Genomic DNA, 18864 nt, shown 5'->3' with positions numbered 1-18864 from the left:
CTGGATCTGATCTGGATCTGATCTTCATCTGATCAACACTGAGAGATGGAGGTGATCTTACTAAACTCACATAACTAAAGAAACAGAGAGGTCAGAAGTATTTGGACACAGATATAGATTTCAATGTGTTTAGGTGGGGAAGCTGGTCTATTTTATGTGCAATATGGTCTATTCTATGTGCAATATCTATTCTATGTGCAATATCCCACCCCCATGTGCAATTAAGAGTCTTTTGCTGTAGATAATATTGTTTATTGCTTTTTAAATTCTTATTTATATTGTGTATATAGTGTAAATTATTTATCCAATTTTTTGTAACTGAGTGTCCTGCTATCCCTTTCTGCTGCTACACTGTGAATTTCCCCACTGCGGGACTAATAAAGGACTATCTTATCTTATCTTATCTTAAACACTATAGAACTGAGCTGGATTAGCTGGGTTGTATGGATTTACCACTCTGTTCAGTAGCTGTTACAGCTTGTCCCTTATCTCAGATTAGCTTGCAGAAACCAAAAGTGTTGGGCCGCACCCTGTCCTAGTTTGTGTCTGGTGTCAGTCCTGGTCAGGAATTGCTGAACTGCAGTTGTGTAACTTTTTGTTTTTTAGAGCTAAACCCATCAGGCCTGTTAGAAGAGTCCGTCCTGTGTGACCATGTTGGCCTTGCTGCTCGTTATGTCTGTGTTTAATCAAGGTAAGTTAGTCCAGGACTAAACCTGAGAGCTTGTAATGTCTTCTGGTTTGTTCAGACACTAGAGGGCGCTCCTGAGCAAGTGTCCATTTAAAGCCTTGTTTGTAAATGCTATGAATTTTAACACACAAAGCTGCTCTCAATTTCTCCACATAGAACAGCAAAGCTAGCCAATCAGCACTCAGTAGCCAGAACATCAGCCAATCAGCACTCAGTCAGAAGATGTTCAGCACTAAGTAGTTACAATGACATCCAATCAGCATTCAGTAGAAAGACTGCCAACCAGTCAGCACTCAGTAGCCAGAATACCAGCCAATCAGCACTCGTTAGCTAGAAAAACACATTCAGCACTTAGTAGCCAGGACAATAGCCAGTCAGCACTCAGCAGCCAGAATACCAGCCAATCAGGACTTAGCAGTTACAATGCCAGCCAATCAGCACTCACTGCCAGAACAACAGCCAATCAGTACTCAGTCATAAGACGTTCAGCACTAACTAGTTACAATGCCATCCAATCAGCACTCAGTAGCCAGAATACCAGCCAATCAGCACTCAGTAATAAGACGTTCAGCATTAAGTAGTTACAATGCAATCCAATCAGCACTCAGTAGAAAGACTGTCAACCAGTCAGCACTCAGTAGCTAGAATACCAGCCAATCAGCACTCAGTAATAAGACGCGTTGCACTAAGTAGTTACAGTGCCTTCCAATCAGCACTCAGTAGCCAGAATGCCAGCCAATCAGTACTCAGTAATAAGATGTTCAGCACTAAGTAGTTACAATGCCAGCCAATTAGCACCTAGTCAGAATACCAGCCAATCAGTAGCCAGAATAAATAACATTCAGCACTCTGTAGCCAGAATAGCAACCATTCCGAACTCAGTGCAAGAATACCAGCCAATCAGCACTCAGTAATAAGCATTCAGTAGTTACAATGCCAGCCAGTCGGCACTCAGTAGCCAGAATTCCAACTAGTGTGCACTCATTAGCTAGAAAAACACATTCAGCACTCAGTAGCCAGAATTGAAGATATTTAGCATTCAGTAGCCAGAATACCAGCCAATCAGGACTTAGTAGTTACAATGCCAGCCAATCAGCACTCACTGCCATTACAACAGCCAATCAGCGCTCAGTAGCCAGAATGCCAGCGTATTAGCACTTAGTCCAGAACAAGACAGTCGGCACTCACTAGCCAGAACAACAGGCAAATCAGTAGTCAGAATTCCAGCCAATCAGTGCTCGGTAATTAGAATACAAGCTAATTAGCGCTCAGTAGCCCAGAACAACAGCCAATTAGCACTCAATAGCCAGAGTGTTAGTCAGTGTGGTCATTTTGATTGGTTTGATTATGTGATCCAGTGTATTTATTTGGACACTGGGTGAAGAAGGTGAGCACAGATAGCTATACGTCAGTACCACAGTTGACCACCAGGGGTGTCCCACACGGCTTTGTTTTCTGAACATTGTAACCATCAGGATTCAGTTGCTGTGTAAGTCAGAAGTCTAAACAAGACCTATGAGGGGAATGTGTTGGAGCAGTAGACTGTGAGGTGAGATTGAAGACCCTGGACTTCACCAATAACAACCTGTGTGTTTTCACCAGGCCATGCTGTGGTGGACTGTGGTAGGGACTTCGTCACGGCCTTTCCGGTGGACGTCGCCTCCTACGATCCATCCAGTGTTACCAACATCCTCAAAATCACCGCCCTCCACGCCAGCACTAACTTCTATGTCGTCTTCGACGGCTCCGTCATTAAAACGGGGACCCTGAACGCAGGCCAGACGCAAGCTGTGTATCTTCCCAGTGAGGTGGAGGAGCACCAACTCGGCCAATCCTCAAAGTCTGTCCGAATCACCAGCAGCAATGACATCACTGTGTTTTCGATAAGCGAGAGGGCGAACAGCGTCCAGACCAACGTCGTCCAACCTGTGACTAACCTGGGTCAGGAGTATCACGTTCCCTTCCTCAATTTCACAGAGCTCCTCTTAATGCTAAACGACTACAGCATCACAAACTGGGTCGTCTCTTTGGATTCTTCCAGTCAGGCCCAGACTTACAACTACTTCCGGGTTCTCATCATCAACGCAGAAGATAAGGAGAACACGGTGAAGGTCACCAACGAACAAAGCGGCTCGGAGACGAGCGTTAAGCTCAGCCCCTTCGAGGTTCTCCAGATACAGAGCAGCGACTCCTTGATGAAGGTCACCGCTAAAGCCAACATCTCCATCTTGCTAACCCACCCTTGCTTGGACACCTCGCTCTGCAGATGCACGATGGTGGTCCATCAGCTCAGGCCCGCAAACCTCCTGGGGGACAGTTTCCTCGTACCTCCGCCTTACATTACCAACAATTCCCGAATGTTCTCGACGTCAGACCAGCCTGTCAAGCTCAAGTATGGATCTCCACCACGCTACGGCTCTCAGACGTTGAATCCTGGCAGCTCTGCCTTCCTACCCTTTTACCAACTTCTAAAGGACGGCTTCTCCAACATCTCAGCCTCCCAGCCTGTGTCCCTGAGGCTCCTCCGCTTCGGCAGTTTGGTAGATCTCCTCCCAGTCTCCATGTTCTCGGCCTGCTACCTGGTCCACACCACCTCTGCGACCAAATCTCAGGCCTTTGTCATCGTCGAAACACTGCAAGCACAAAGTGTGCGCTTGGATGGTGGATCTTTTGACTCGACGGTGGTCTGGAACGTCATAGTTGGTACCATATACTCTTGGGCCAGAGTGAATCTTCATTCTTTGATGTCGCATGTAATCTGGCATCCCTCCTCGAAGATTGCGGTGTACGTCTTTGAGAATATGGCGATGGGGGTTCCTTATGGAGGTCCGGCTATCTCAGTCAGTGACATACCAGGTAAAGCTAGAAAAGCTACTGTTATGGTTAATGATGAGGTCGGAAGTAGAAGTTGCTACCAACTGAACACATCAGACGCGAAACTGGAAATTCTTGGTCAGGGTTGGCCCAAATAATCAGAATACAGGCCTGAGTACTTGAGTAGTTACTTATGTTGGTATTTGGTGCTGTGACCAGTTCTGACTGGGTAGGTTTCACACCAAACCCACCATACCCCCACTCTCAATGAGCTTGTTTACATCTTCAAATCAGTCAAAATTCCACATGCCCCCTACTGGATATATATATTTTGAACTGCAGTAACGAACATACATTCAATTTACTTATTTAATTATGACAACACATTTGTGGATGTCTTAAATAGCCATAAAAAACTCCCAAAATGTAGGGCTCAAAGGGGCTCCCTGGTCTAATGTACCACCCCTATGGCCCAGGGGTCACACGTTTGAATCCCGAGCCATGCTTTGCCATCAGTAGCCGGAGACTGAGGGAGCACAGTTGGTCGTGCTCTCTCTCCGGGTGGGTAGACGGCGCTCTATCCCCTCATTACTCTTAAGCAATGTTGGCCGGCACAGGCATCTGACTGCCCCCGGCGCTTTCCTCAGAGCGTGTTGGCTGCCTGGCGATGCCGCATCGATGGCAGTTGGAAAAGATGCAGAAAGAGGCCACGTAATTAGAAATGCACAGATAAGTGGAGTGAAATTAAAAGCACTATTACTCTAAGTGTGTGATTTCTTGCAGACGCCAACGGCTGTTTGGTCTCTCCGGCAATGCTGAAGGTCAAAAATGATGGGTTAAGCTGGCCGGAGTCTCGTCAGTACTGCATACAGGAGGGTGGTCGTCTGTCCAGTCCTAGTTATGCAGAGGCCCAGGTTTCCACCGCCCTGAAACTGACAAAGATTGGAGCCCGAGGCCAGGCGTGGATCGGCCTGCGGCGCCGCCTGCTGACCACAAATTGGTACTGGCAGAGTGGGCTGGACTTCAGCTTCTCCAACTGGGACAGCGGCCAGCCGGTCAATCCGGAGAAAGGCATGTGTGTTTCCATTAAGATGGAGCCCAAAGGGAGCTACAAATGGAGCACTGCACGTTGCTGCTCATCCTTGAAGCCCTTGTGTTACATACCGACAAGCTACCTCACTCTCACCAACACGCTGTCCTGAGAGCCTGCTAATACTTCACCTTAGCATTAGCTTTCATAAACAGAACAGTTTGGTGTACAATCAACCCAGCTTCTTACCCCAAATGTAGCTAATCAGTTTATACTTTTTACTGTTTTTTTTTTTAGTTTTAAACTAATGTAGTTAACAGGCAGTGAAAGCTTATGTACACTATTTAGCCAAATATAACCACTGAACCTGTCACTGTATATATGGTCTAAATAATCTATACAGCCATTAAGAGGGGCGGAGCTAAGCCACTGACTTTATATATGATATGCAATCATTGGGGGAGGAGCTGAACCTCTGAAAAAAAAAAAAATATATATATAATATGATCTCTATGGTTACTGGGGAGAAGCTGAACCATTCACCATATATATGATCTATATGGTCATGAGGTGGAGCTGAACCACTGACTATTTATGTTTAATACATATGATCTATACTGCCAATTAGGGGGTGGAGCTGAAACACTGTATAGATCATATATATTGTATAAACAGTCTGTCATTGGGGGGGAGCTGAACCTTTGAATGTATATATGATATATATGATCCATACAGTCATTGGGGGAGGAGCTGAACCACTCACAGAATATGATATATGTGGCCTATATGATCTATATGGTCAGGGGGTGGAGCAGAACCTCTCACTATATATATGTATATATATATATACATACAGTCATTGGGAGGGGCGGAGCTGAACCTCTGACTTTATAACTTTATATATGATATACAACCATTGGGGGGGGCCTGGACCTCTGAATGTATATATGATATATATGATCCATACTGAACCAAAAATTCAGCTGAACCACTCACAGAATATATATATATATATATATATATGATCTATACAGTTATTGAGGGAGGAGCTGAATCACTAAGTGTATATATAATCTATATGATCTATATGGTCATTGGGGGAGGAGCTGAACCAATCACTGTAAATTATCTGTATGGTCATTGTGGGATGAGCTGAACCACTGACTGTATATATATATATATATATATATATATATATATTTATTATTATTATATATATATATATATATATATATTTTTTTTTTTTTTTTCTAAATGCCTAAATAAATTCAGGTTGTGCTAAAAAGTTATTGTAGAATGTATAGTTATTGCTTTTCGCTTTATGTTATAGCTTTATGGTGACGCAGCGGTGTACTTTCAGATTTTACCACAAATGGATTAATTAGATCACGTTAATTACATGAATACCCCCACATTACATTATTATTCATTTTTTAATTTATTTACTAACCCTCCTCTGTCTCAGACATCAGGCATTAGGTGAAGAACTTTCTGTGAGGAGCTTTTATTAGAGCTTCAGACGTCTGCTTCCCTTCACCTCCACTTTAGAACTCCAGCTCTGACTGGGGGAGCTTATCTAGAACCAAGCGTTTCACACTAAACCCACCAACACCACCACCCCCCTCTCAGACTCACTCTGTTCTCATATCTTAACTGTTTATTATGCAGAATTGTAGAAAATGGGTGGATTTCCCCTTGAACAGTATATCCCCTCTATAGTGGGTGGTTGTGGTTGTGGTTGTGGTAAAGCAGCTCATTTGCCTTCATGTCACCTGAAACACCTTGTCCTTAAAGGTCCAGGGTCTGCAGCATGTCATGCAAACGTGAGTGTAAATACAGGCATTTGAAAATCAAATGAATGTGTGTGTGTGTGTGTGTGTGTGTGTGTGTGTGTGTGAGAGAGAGAGAGAGAGAGCTGTAGAGGATAGATCCCACAAAACGGATAGTTTGGAGGGCTGGAGTGTGTTTTCTCCACAGGTAAGGACTTTCTAAAATTTTTAATAAACACACATCATGACCTTTAGTTTATTTATGATTATCAGTTATAAATATTACATACCATGTGTATATATAATAATTATAAATAACATTATTCCAACCATATAAGTTCTTAAAATATAATATATAAATAATAAAAATAAATAAATGATAAAAAAGAAGTATTTATATAATAATATATTGTATTTTATATATATTATATATATATATAAAATCATGGGAGGTGATTGATATATATATATATATATATATATATATATATATATATATATATATATGTGTATAATATTTATTTATATATATATATAGTCATCACACAAAACACCTGTATCTTCAACAGTAACTTTTATTTCCTAATTTTGGAGCATTTCTATTGGTTCATTCATCATAAAATTCTGAGCAACCGTCTGATTCTGATTACATCTAGTTGTGTGTATGAAATCATTTAAATAAATGTAACTTATTACATATTTAAATAAATATAAATGTAATTATACTTCATGTTTAATTGCAGTCAAAACATTCAAAAACTTTTATTATTAACTTTGTTAATAATATTCAGATAATAACTTCAGTTCTGTGTGCCTGGATTTCATGGGCAAGGCGTCTGTGAAACCCATCCATCCAATCATCATCTTTACTGAAACACCTTTCGCCAATTAGCTCTCTGAGAATTCATTAACACAGAGGTTCACTTACTTTTTCTAGCCTGCTCTGTGGATGTTTACTCAACGTGCTCCATAAAAGACGTGAACAGAAGAACTGTTGTTATTCTTATACTCTTGTTCAGTACCACGAAATTCCTCCCTTCTGGTATCCTTAGAACCTCTCGTATCTATAAGACCTCATATATGTAGAACCGCTTGTATCCTTAGAACCTCTCATATCTGTTAAACCTTTATTATCCTTAGAACCTTTTGTATCCTTAAGACCTCTCAAATCTGTAGAACATCTCATATCCTTAGAACCTCTTGTGTCTTTAGAACCTCTCGTTTCCGTAGAACATCGACCTCTGAGAGCTGCTTCCTTCTACTATTGTTTTGGAAATAGTTACTTTTTCCCCCACATGACAGCAAGAGTGTATACACTATATTGACAAAAGTATTGGGACACACCTCTTTATCATTGAATTCAGTCTCATTGCCGCAGGTGTGTAAAATCAAGCCTCTAGCCCTGCAGTCTGCCTTTCTTCCACACATCAGTGAAAGAACAGGAGGTTCTAAAGAGCTCACTGAACTCCAGCGTGGTTCTGTATGTAATAGGAGCTCAGCACCAACAACAAGTCAGCTGGTGAAATTTCCTCCCTCCTAGATCTTCCTCCATCAGCTGTGAGTGGTGTTATTATTGGACAGTGCACAATGGCGAAGGTCAGGAACGGTTCACTGCAGGTCAAAACCCAGTCAAAGAACACGCCTCATGCGTGAAGGACATGCAAACTGACTCTTCCTGACCAGCCTGATCATTGCTGCTGCAGTAGTAAAGGGTCTTACCTCCGTCATCCAGTCCAACCTTATATACAGTCTATGGCAGGTCTGCTCAATCCTGGTCCTGGGGATCTACCACCCTGCAGAGTTTAGCTCCACCTCAAATCTACCACACCTGATCCAGGTAATGAAGGCCTTCAGGAGCATCTGAACATCAGAGTCAGCTGTGTTGGATCTGGACTCCTCAGGGTGGTAGATCTCCAGGACCAGGATTGAGCAGCCCTGGTCTATGGTGTCAACACACACCGAAGGAACCTGCTGTGTAACTGCTGCTGTTCTTCTTCACAGCTCAAGCCCTTGCTAAAAGCGCTGAAGCTGTCCGGTCGAACACCTGTCCCATCTCCATAATCATGCTGACCATCCTGCTCACGGTATCTGTGATTTACCAAGGTAAGCTGGTAAGGTGCTTGGTCATTTTCTGCAGTTGGAATGATTCAGGCGTACAGCGATAACCCGCTCTGCCTCTTCTACCAGGCCATGCCGCGGAGGACTACGGTAGGGACTTCGTCACAGCCTTTCCGGAGAACATCGCCTACTACTATCCGTCCGTTCTCACCAACGTCCTCAAAATCACCGCCCTCCACGCCAACACTAACTTCCACGTCATCTACAACGGCGCAAACTTCATAACGGGGACCCTGAACGCAGGCCAGACGCAAGCTGTGTATCTTCCCAGTGAGGTGGAGGAGCACCAACTCGGCCAATCCTCAAAGTCTGTCCGAATCACCAGCAGCAATGACATCACTGTGTTTTCGATAAGCAAGAGGGCGAACAGCGTCCAGACCAACGTTGTCCAACCTGTGACTAACCTGGGTCAGGAGTATCACGTTCCCTTCCTCAATTTCACAGAGCTCCTCTTAATGCTAAACGACTACAACGTCTCCGACTGGGTCGTCTCTTCAGATTCTTCCAGTCAGGCCCAGACTTACAACTACTTCAGGGTTCTCATCATCAACGCAGAAGATAAGGAGAACACGGTGAAGGTCACCAACGAACAAAGCGGCTCGGAGACGAGCGTCAAGCTCAGCCCCTTCCAGGTTCTCCAGATGAAGAGCAGCGACTCCTTGATGAAGGTCACCGCTAAAGCCAACATCTCCATCTTGCTAACCCACCCTTGCTTGGACACCTCGCTCTGCAGATGCACGATGGTGGTCCATCAGCTCAGGCCCGCAAACCTCCTGGGGGACAGTTTCCTCGTACCTCCGTCCTACATTACCAACAATTCCCGAATGTTCTCGACGTCAGACGAGTCAGTGGAGCTCAGGTACGGTTCTCCACCCCTGACTGGCTCTGAGATGTTGGATGCTGGCAGCTCCGACTTCCTACCCTTCTACCAACAGCTAACGATGGGGTTCTCCAACATCTCAGCCTCCCAACCTGTGTCCCTGAGGCTCATGGGTGTCGCAAGTTTGATGGATCTCATCCCCGTCTCCATGTTCTCGGCCTGCTACCTGGTCCACGTCACCTCGGTCACCAAATCAGAGGCTTTGCTCATCGTTGAAACGGCCCATGTCTCAGATGTACGTCTAGACAGCAACACGTTTGGCTCATCGTTAGAGTGGAACGACATAAATGGCACGGCGTACTCCTGGGCCACAGTGGATCTTTTTCTCCTGATGTCCCACGTCATTTGGCATCCCTCCTCAAAGATGGCAGTGTACGTCCTTGAGAAAATGCAGACTTCGGTTGAATATGGTGGTCCAGCTATCTCTATAAATAAAGAACCAGGTAAGTGACCACAAATACACTATATGTCCAAATGTTTGTGGACTAATGAATGCTTTAGCTACTTTAAGTTGTACCGGGAGGAGTTTTGGTGCTACTGGGAGGAGTTTTGGTGGTATTGGGAGTATATGTTGTACTGGGATGGGTTTTGGTTGAAATGGGAGGTGTTTCTGCTGTGCTGGGAGTTGTTTCTCTTGTACTTGGAGGGGTTGTACTAGGAGGTGATTCTGTTGTATTGGGAGGGGTTGTACTGGCAGTTGTTGTACTGGGAGGGGTTTTGTTGTACTGGGAGGGTTTTTTTTGGGTTACTAGGAGGTTTGAGTGATCCGATCGTCATTCGATTACAGGAGTTTTACTAGGTGTTGTTTCTGTTGTACTAGGAGGTGTTTTTGTTGTACTGGAAGGGGTTTTGGAGGTACTGGGAGGGTTCTGTTGTATTTGGAGTTGTTTCTCTTGTATTGGGAGTTGTTTCTGCTGTGCTGGGAGGGGGTTTGGTTGTACTAGGAGGTGTTTTTGTTGTACTGGGAAGAGTTTTGGAGGTACTGGGAGGGTTCTGTTGTACTGGGAGGAGTTTTGGAGGTAATGGGAGGGTTCTGTTGTACTGGGAGGAGATTTGGGGGGTACTCTGAGGTTTGAGTGATCCGATCTTAATCCGACTACAGCGCGTAATGCCGGTTGTTGACACCAGGCTTTTCATGCAGCCAAGTGTAATCCGAAATTGATCCGATGAACCAAAGCGCTGGTAATTCCAGGTGTAAACAGGCTCTAATTTTAGTGCAAACACAGCTTAAGTGTGTGTTTTCTTTCAGACCCCAGCGGCTGTTTGGTCTCTCCGGCAATCCTGAAGGTCAGTGATCAATCAGTGAGCTGGCCAGAGTCTCGTCAGTACTGCATGCAGAAAGGCGGTCAGCTGGCCAGCCCTAGCTGGGCCGCTGCTCAGCGTTACATGGCCCTGGAGCTGACCAAGATTGGAGCTAAAGGTCAGGCGTGGATCGGCCTGCGGCGCAGCCTACAGACCATGGAGTGGTACTGGCAAAGCGGACAAGTCTTTAGCTTCTTCAACTGGGACAGCGGCCAGCCGGTCAATCCTGAGAAAGGCATGTGTGTGTTTGTCAAGATGGAGCCCAACGGGAGCTATACGTGGGGCAGTGCACGATGCTGCTCATCCATGAAGCCCATGTGTTTCAGCCCACCCAGCTACCTGAGTCTCATCAACCCATTTGGCTGAGCACAACACTTGTGGCTTACAGCCCTGTTTACTTTTGCTTCTTTAAAGTAGCCCCCACCCCAATATATATATATATATATATATATATATATATATATATATATATATATATATATATATATATATATATAGAGAGAGAGAGAGAGAGAGATATAGATATAGATATATAGATATATATATAATCAGTCTAAGTAAGCATATCTGCTGTTTATTTATATGTGCAGTACAGTTATGAGTATATCTGCATTAATAAAAGCAATATTAGCATAAAACATTCGGTTCAGTTCAGTTCATTCAGTTCGGTTTGGTGCTGACCAAAGGTGTCAAAAGAATAGCCATTCATTCCTCAGGTAGAAGTGAGTGGAGATACGAGGGTTTAAAAGACTTCTATAGAAGCTGAAGAATCAACTGAAGCTTTTTACTCCAGTAAAAGTGTAAAAGTACTGGTTTCAGAACCACTTCAAGTAGAAAAGTAAAAGTAATGTAAGGAAAACAAAGACCGAAAGCTTAGGCCCCCCCCCCCCCAAAAACCCATTTCTCTAAAAGTCATAATGAGGATACTGTTGTATATTAATATTAATGTCTGATATTCTAATGATCTATTAAAATGTTGATGTTAAAAATGTTGGGCTGCACTAGGCTCCTGTTTCAGCTGCAGATCTGCCCATTGAAAATGAAGCATTTCAGTAATATCAGCTCTATTAAAGGAGCGTCTCTGTGCTCTACTGAGCATCAACATGAGCTTCATGGAGGAAAATATGAGGAGTCGTTGTCTAGAAGTTCTGTAAAGCTGCAGAAAGTCAGACTTCAGAGGCGTGTGATCAATAAGCTTTATTGGAATGTAAATGTGATCAATAAGCTTTATTGGAATGTAAATGTGGGGCTCAGTCGGGACGTTTCACTGCAGCTCTCTTGAGTCTCTGCCACGGACACAGTCTTCATACTAGACTACAGACGTCTGCTGTGAGCTCGCTGGAGAGGGACGTGTGCAGGTGTGGTGGATCGCTTATAAACCAACAGGGAGTCAGAATGGTGTCTGTTTACACTTCTCATCCAATCAGGATCAGACTCTCACTTTCCGGATGGAGAGATTTATCTGGAGAGGGTTTTTATTGATGACGAGCCGGAATGAAAACTAAGGGGAATGAAATAGGAGGAACGAGGCTGATTTTAAAATGTAAGGAGGAGAAAGGTCAGATAATTGGGTGAAAATGTGAGAAGTAGAAGCAAAAAGTCTGAAAAATAAATAATTACTCCATTAAGGTTTAGAGAACCAACATTTCTACTTATTTTTACACAATTAGTAATCAGTAAGAAGACCCCCGGTGAGCAGCCAAAAGCAAGGAAGGGGTATGGGCTCACAAGGGGGACTCAACCCATCCTCCTCTGATCAGAACTATTATTAATGATAGATAAAAGTCATTGAATGGAAGAGTCTTCAGAAGAAATATATATATATATACACGTGTGTATTTACATGTGTAAATTATAGAATAACACATATGTGTGTGTGTGTATATATATATATATATATATATATATATATATATATATATATATATATATATATATATATATATACACACTTTTAGGATTTGTGTGAAAATCTGAGGTCAAAAATAATTCTAAAGGGGTCACAGAGTTTCGAGCACCGCTGTATATATGAGTATTAGCCTGAGAGACAGACAGTAAGAGTCATAAGTCTGGCAGATTCACCAGGAAAGAGGAAGCAAGGCTATATTTAAAACAGTGGAAAACTGGACCTTTATTGTATGACCAACCCAAATCCCCCACGATCACCAGCCAAGTAATTCCATTAAATCCCTGCTCTCTAGAACGTATTCCATTATTCCACAACGGCCGAGCCACCGGATAAATCAGTGAGGAGAGACGTCTACCTCATCCTCTGCTCATTTTCAGTCAATATCATGTCTCTCCTGCACTGTTAAAAGCATCCTTGAGGAGCTTTTGGAGGTTCTATAGTTTGAAACTATGGAGGAACCTCTTAAGGTGCTTTGAGGAACCTTCAAGGAACCCTTTTCCTGAAGGTACCTCAAAGCAACGTAAGAGGTTCCTGCACGGTTCCTCAAGGATCTTATACTTTTAACAGGTGAGGTCCTGGAGGTGACGAAGGTGCTTGTTTTTGAAGCAGGAAAATGGTGAAGTGTAAGAATCTAAGACACTTTGACAAGAACCAGACTGTGATGTTCTAGATAGAAGACTGGGTCAGAACATCTCCAGAACATCATGCAGGTCTTGTGGGGTGCTCCTGTCCGGGGTATGCAGTGGTCAATACCTACCAAAAGTGCTCCAAGAAAGGACTCTACCGGTGAACTGGCGACAGGGGCATGGAGGCCTGAGGCTCAGTGATGTTCATGGAGGCCCCGCCCACCTCACAACTTACAGGACTTTTCAGAGGTCTTGTGGAGTCAGATGCCTCAATGGGTCAGAGCTGTTTTGGCAGATTTTGATGGTGAACATGGTCGAAATTCTGGTCATCCAAGTAAAAACATACTCTATACTGGAAAACCAACTGGTTAGGTTGGTTAACCGGTTGAGCGCTTGACCAGCATAGAGTATATTTTTATTTGGGTCTGATTGGGGTCATCAAGCTGGTCATAGTGGTTAAGTAGTTTGGTAAAGCTAATTGACCAGTTTAGTCAAGTTGGTTATGTTACTCAACCTCTTTGGCCATGCTGGTAGACCAGCTTGGTCTTACTGGTTGATTAGCTCCGTCAGGTTGACCGTGCTGGTAGACCAGATTTGTTAGGTAGACCAGCTTGGTCATACTGGTTAACTAGCTTCATGAGATTGGCCATACTGGTAGACCAGCTTGGTCATACTGGTTAACTAGCTTCATCAGATTGGCCATACTGGTAGACCAGCTTGGTCATACTGGTTAACTAGCTTTGTCTGGTTTGTTAACTAGCTTTGCCATACTGGTAGACCAGCTTGGTCATACTGGTTAACTAGCTTCATCAGATTGGCCATACTGGTAGACCAGCTTGGTCATACTGGTAGACCAGCTTGGTCATACTGGTAGACCAGCTTGGTCATATTGGTTAACTAGCTTTGTCAGGTTGGTTAACTAGCTTTGCCATGCTGGTAGACCAGCTTGGTCATGCTGGTTGACTAGCTTTGTCAGGTTGGTTAACTAGCTTTGCCATGCTGGTAGACCAGCTTGGTCATGCTGGTTGACTAGCTTTGTCAGATTGGCCATGCTGGTGGACCAGCTTGGTCATACTGGTTAACTAGCTTTGTCAGGTTGGCCATGCTGGTAGACCAGCTAAACCATTAAACTCAAACACAAACATGCCAATGCTGGTCAGGAGCTAAGCTGGTCAACTAGCTTAACCAGCCTGACCAGCTTGAGCCAGCCAGGCTGTTTATTCGGCAGGGTACCCGCCCCTATATGTGAGTTAAGTAGTTAGTAACCTTAGGAGGTAAAATCTGGACCCTCTGTTGGCTCCTTTGAGTTGAAGGGGTTAAGTACCCAAGCCCCCAAACCCAAGGCTAGTAGCACTTTAGCCACTAATGCTAACCCTAGCATCAGTGGCAGAGCGGAAGAGTTGGCCTCACTGGTAATCTTCTCTGGAGCGCGGGGTAAAATGTACACCATGGCTTGGTCTTTGCCTAGGTGGTTTGAGGCAGTACAGGTGTACTGCCCCCCCGGCTGGACATCCAGCAGCTGGCTAGTGGTCCGGTGCCGAACAGGGGCCTCTTGAGCGAGCGGGAGTCCAGTATCGCCCTCGAAAACATCATCTGGAACCATCCACTGGACGTCCGGTAAGGGGTAGCCCTGAACCTGACACAGGGCTTTGAGAGTAGCGTCCACACTGCCTTCTACGGTCAAGCTCAGGATGCGTGGTGGAGCTGGTTCAGAAGAACAACAATAGAAATGGGGGTTATTCCAAAAAAGGTTTTCTAAACTCAACCCTCAATTTCAGAAGAAATAATAAATAAGCAAGTGTCCCAATACTTTTGTCCTTTTATAAAGTCAATATTACCTTCCACTCGCAGCCTCGTCCCCAGTTTATTCTCGTAGCTACCATGTGGTTGTCCCGGCAGCTCTACGCGGCAGTAGTAGCGGCCACTGTCCTGCAGGGAGGCACTGTTGATGCGCAGTGACAGGTCATGCTCGCGGTAGTTTCCCTCCAGACGGTAGCGCTGGTCCTGGTTTTGCTGGGGCTGGCAGTGCTGGCTGCCATTGAGACTCGAGCAGCGGAACAACACCGTGCCCGTGTGGCCATGACCCAGACGCCACACCACGTGCATGGAGGAGTGGTGAGTTTGGTGGGGGTGGGTGAATGAGCAGGGCAGCACAACCGGGTAACCCTCCCTAGCTAGGACCTCTGTGGGAACTGTCATAGACCAGCCATCATCGTGGGCTGCTGGAGCTGTGGACAGAGGGTTAATGCTAGTAAAAGGCTAGAAATGCTACCAACACTAATACCTTAACTACCTTACTAGCCAATATTGCTTCATTAATACAAGCAAAATAAATAAAACATTAATGAGTTTCACTTTTACCACCCTGTTACAGAACACTATTTTTATTTTCATGCCAAAAAGAATGCAAAAAATAAATGACAAATATGTAAATTAAAGTCAGTTGCCATAAAGAAATCATCCGATTATACCAGCCTTGCTGGTGTGTACGCTACACTCTCATTGGTCACTCAGTTCCACTGATTTGTGTTTATTTACGTTTGTGTCCATTCATTTTTAGGCTGTGGTCAGTCGACTGTGGTGGGAAACGGTTTGACCACTAGGTCTAGTTGCATGTAGATGCATGTACATGTCAACCAATAGCAGCTGAGAGAAGGCGGGGCTTAAACAGACCTGTTTTAAGCTATAAAATCCGCTGACCGTTACCATATCAGTGGATTTACTGCAAATTCTGAATGGATGCTTTTAAGGTCCAGTTAGTATCCTGAACATCTACATTTTAATGGACCAGCTGCCATGTCCTGCTGGGGAAGGTCAATGCTAGTCACAGTAAACTTCACACAGAAATGCTAATATTGCTGAGATAAACACTGGCTGCGTCCCACTTGCGTACTACACACTAACACTACATACTAATACTAATAGTGCGGGCCTGGCAGGTTAGTACACTCAGGGCCCTATCTTACACCCTGCGATGCTCGTTGCTATCTTACACCCCGGCAACAGCAGCGCTGCTTGTGAATATCTCTCTTCTGATGGAAACGGAAAACACAGCAGGAGCTCCACTGACTGAAAACAGCCACTGAAATATCAACCCACCAAGGTCATTCTGACCGCACCTGGCTCTTAAAGGGATCTTAATGTTACGCCCAAAACAAACACACCCATGATTCATTAAGAGACTCAGTACGCGACTTTTGAGTGTTTCGAGCCGAGCAAGGCAAACTTTTCTCATCGTTACCATAGCAAAGACTAGTTTCGATACCGATATGATACATAAACTTTGCATATCGTCGATATCCGATACCGATCCGATACCATTGCTAAATTAATAAACCGTATTCCTTACCATGTGGGAGAGATTTACAGCATCAGGACTGACTTAATCATTACTTTATATAATATAACATATTAACACTCAGATTAGCATTAGGTTAATTAGCAAATGTAGCTTACGGTTATTTCCCCAGCACTGTTTAGCTGGTTGTCATAGAGATATCGGACGAACTCCAGATTGTTCAGTGTGACTGTGATTCAGCGCTTTGATTGGACGTACAGTTTCCGCATAGCAACAGATTTAGGAATAAATAGACTGCAAAGGCTAGTGCACCACATAGGGTACCACAGCAACCACTTGTCAACAAGACACCAGTAATCAATAGCCCGGTGCTCAAACCGCTGATCCACCACTGCCATAGCAACCGTCTAGGACGCCTCTAAGCAACACTATAACAAACACCTGAATTAGCAACTCTGTAGCATTCGTCTAGCAACCATCTAGCAACACCATAGCAACCGCTTAGCAAAAACAGTTGCAGAGAGGGTTACGTGCCTTGCTCCAGGGGCCCAACAGACGCAGGTATCAAACCCACGACCCCTGTTCTCAGCAACCCAGTGCTCTGACCACTGAGGTACCACCATCCCTCAGCTTGTGATGGCTGCACTGGCCAGGAATCGGACCCGGGTCTCTCGCATGGTAGGTGAGGATTCCCCCACTGAGCCACCAGTGCAGGGATAAGGCCTACAGCTACTAACCTGTTGACTGGAGCAGCAGCAGCAGCAGCAGGGTCAGCGTGATGCTGAAGGTTTGGGTGTCCATAGCTTGACCACAGTTTTGCCTGCGGCTGGGGAAGGAGCTTTATATCCCCTGCAGACGTCCCCACCTCTAACAGCACTCATAACTCTAAAAATAGAGGCCACTTCTCTGTTTCTATATATATATATATATCTACACACACACACACACACACACACACAGCTAGTCTAGTCCCTGTAGAGAAGAAGTACTGCCAATAGAATAGGACTCACTGGAGCAGACAGACCAGATGTACCTATTGACTCCATGCTGCCTAATAATGCCAGGCGTGGGCTAGAGGGGTATAAAGCCCCCCAGCATTGAGGAGCTGTGGAGCAGTGGAGGAGCTGTGTTCTCTGGAATGATGGTGGTGGAGCTCCATCCAGTACTTTTGGGATGAGTTGGGGATGATGAGGTGGGGTGGTGATCATCACATCCAATAATGTTCTTGTTGCTGAATGCAACCAAATCCTCACTGCAAATGTGCACTGATTGATTGATTCATATGAAAATGAATAGCTAATAATAGCTGAATACCTTACTGTTGACTATGGTAGTAACGCCGGCATCCCATAATGACCAAATTTATACACTGTAATTAAACATACTCACTATACAGTGTTTTGACTGGACGTGCAGTTTCTGCATAGCAACAGATTTTTGTTGGATTTGTTTCCCCATAGGAATAAAAGGGTGCAAAAGTTTCTGCACCCCATGGGGTCCCCCGAGATGCCATAGCAACCACCTGGAATACCCTAGCATTTGCTGAGAACAACACCCTAACAACATCTAAGCAACACTATCAATAAAACACCTGAAGCACCAAAAGCAGACACCAGACAACTGTATAGCATCGGTCTAGCAACCATCTAGCAACACCATGGCAACCACTTGCACTGTATTTAAACATACTCACTCAATGCAAGTTACTGCAGTTAATGTCAGTGCAGTTAATGTTGCTGTGGGTATTCTTGGCCACCAGGTGGCAGCATCATGCAGGATAGGATCCTCTATCCCCTGACCTGGAAGGAAAACGAAGGAGGACCGCGGGACAGTTGAGTGGACAATACTGGACAAGGTCTACTTTAAGGATCAATATAAATGTAAAGTTGACAAAAGTTTGTGGACATGTCATTCAATGTTCCTTGTGTCTTCCTGTTGTAACAGTAACAGTCTCTACTCTCCTGGATTCGAGATTAGATGTTGGAACATTGCTGAATATGGGATCTGATTGCATACGGCCCTACGAGAGCATCAGGTAGGTCTTGTAGTGATGTTGGATGATTATTTTGTGGATGATCTAACACCTCCCAAAGGTACTGGATGGAGCTTCATCACCCCAGATGACTCCAAACTTGATGTATTTGCTTTGTATTGGCTTGAAATTCCCAATTAAGCTTTTTTTTTTTTAATAAATGAGAAATTAGCATGGAATGTGGTCGGGCTGTGTGATAATAGCACATCACGAGACTGGTCAGGGTCATGTTCTCCCTCTGAGAGGTCTTTAAATCACGGTGAAAAGCTACCAGAGCAGGCTAAAACTGAGGCCTATGAATGAATGGCTTTGAAATGAATCACTTTTCTCCAGAATGTGAATCTGGCATCTGTATTTTACATTGCGTCAGAATTGTATGATGAGTGGACCAATAGAAA

At 44.4% G+C, this 18864-nt stretch overlaps 3 protein-coding genes across 3 annotated transcripts; 2 read left to right on the top strand and 1 right to left on the bottom strand.

Annotated features, from left to right (window-relative positions):
- Positions 1 to 651: 651 nt before the first annotated feature.
- On the top strand, positions 652 to 5634 carry LOC140558993 (uncharacterized). The gene is made up of 3 exons (XM_072682735.1): positions 652 to 674; positions 2250 to 3544; positions 4286 to 5634. Exons 1-3 carry the CDS (start codon positions 652 to 654, stop codon positions 4702 to 4704), a joined length of 1737 nt encoding a protein of 578 aa, XP_072538836.1. The 3' UTR covers positions 4705 to 5634.
- A 796-nt stretch (positions 5635 to 6430) lies between these two features.
- LOC140537569 (IgGFc-binding protein-like) lies at positions 6431 to 11136 on the top strand. The gene is made up of 4 exons (XM_072659740.1): positions 6431 to 6509; positions 8303 to 8404; positions 8489 to 9742; positions 10549 to 11136. The coding sequence occupies exons 2-4, from the start codon at positions 8365 to 8367 to the stop codon at positions 10965 to 10967; spliced, it is 1713 nt and encodes a 570-aa protein (XP_072515841.1). The 5' UTR covers positions 6431 to 6509; positions 8303 to 8364; the 3' UTR covers positions 10968 to 11136.
- Positions 11137 to 14403: 3267 nt separating this feature from the next.
- On the bottom strand, positions 14404 to 17235 carry LOC140558835 (sialic acid-binding Ig-like lectin 15). Its single transcript, XM_072682722.1, has 3 exons — positions 17172 to 17235; positions 14975 to 15364; positions 14404 to 14840 (listed from the first exon to the last, which is right to left on the bottom strand). The coding sequence occupies exons 1-3, from the start codon at positions 17233 to 17235 to the stop codon at positions 14404 to 14406; spliced, it is 891 nt and encodes a 296-aa protein (XP_072538823.1).
- Positions 17236 to 18864: the final 1629 nt, after the last annotated feature.

Source organism: Salminus brasiliensis, chromosome 1, assembly GCF_030463535.1.
Source record: "Salminus brasiliensis chromosome 1, fSalBra1.hap2, whole genome shotgun sequence".
NCBI lineage: Eukaryota > Metazoa > Chordata > Actinopteri > Characiformes > Bryconidae > Salminus > Salminus brasiliensis.
The sequence above is the reverse complement of the archived record's forward strand: the minus strand, read 5'-3'. Positions and strand labels throughout refer to the sequence as shown.

Coding starts and splice junctions, on each gene's coding strand:
- LOC140558993 (XM_072682735.1), top strand. CDS start 652: ATGTTGGCCTTGCTGCTCGTTAT. Junction 675..2,249: donor TTGGCCTTGCTGCTCGTTAT/GTCTGTGTTTAA, acceptor GTGAGATTGAAG/ACCCTGGACTTCACCAATAA. Junction 3,545..4,285: donor CTCAGTCAGTGACATACCAG/GTAAAGCTAGAA, acceptor GATTTCTTGCAG/ACGCCAACGGCTGTTTGGTC.
- LOC140537569 (XM_072659740.1), top strand. CDS start 8,365: ATGCTGACCATCCTGCTCACGGTATCTGTGATTTACCAAG. Junction 8,405..8,488: donor GGTATCTGTGATTTACCAAG/GTAAGCTGGTAA, acceptor CTCTTCTACCAG/GCCATGCCGCGGAGGACTAC. Junction 9,743..10,548: donor CTCTATAAATAAAGAACCAG/GTAAGTGACCAC, acceptor GTTTTCTTTCAG/ACCCCAGCGGCTGTTTGGTC.
- LOC140558835 (XM_072682722.1), bottom strand. CDS start 17,235: ATGGACACCCAAACCTTCAGCATCACGCTGACCCTGCTGCTGCTGCTG. Junction 15,365..17,171: donor GCTGCTGCTCCAGTCAACAG/GTTAGTAGCTGT, acceptor CTCTGTCCACAG/CTCCAGCAGCCCACGATGAT. Junction 14,841..14,974: donor GACGAGGCTGCGAGTGGAAG/GTAATATTGACT, acceptor CTTCTGAACCAG/CTCCACCACGCATCCTGAGC.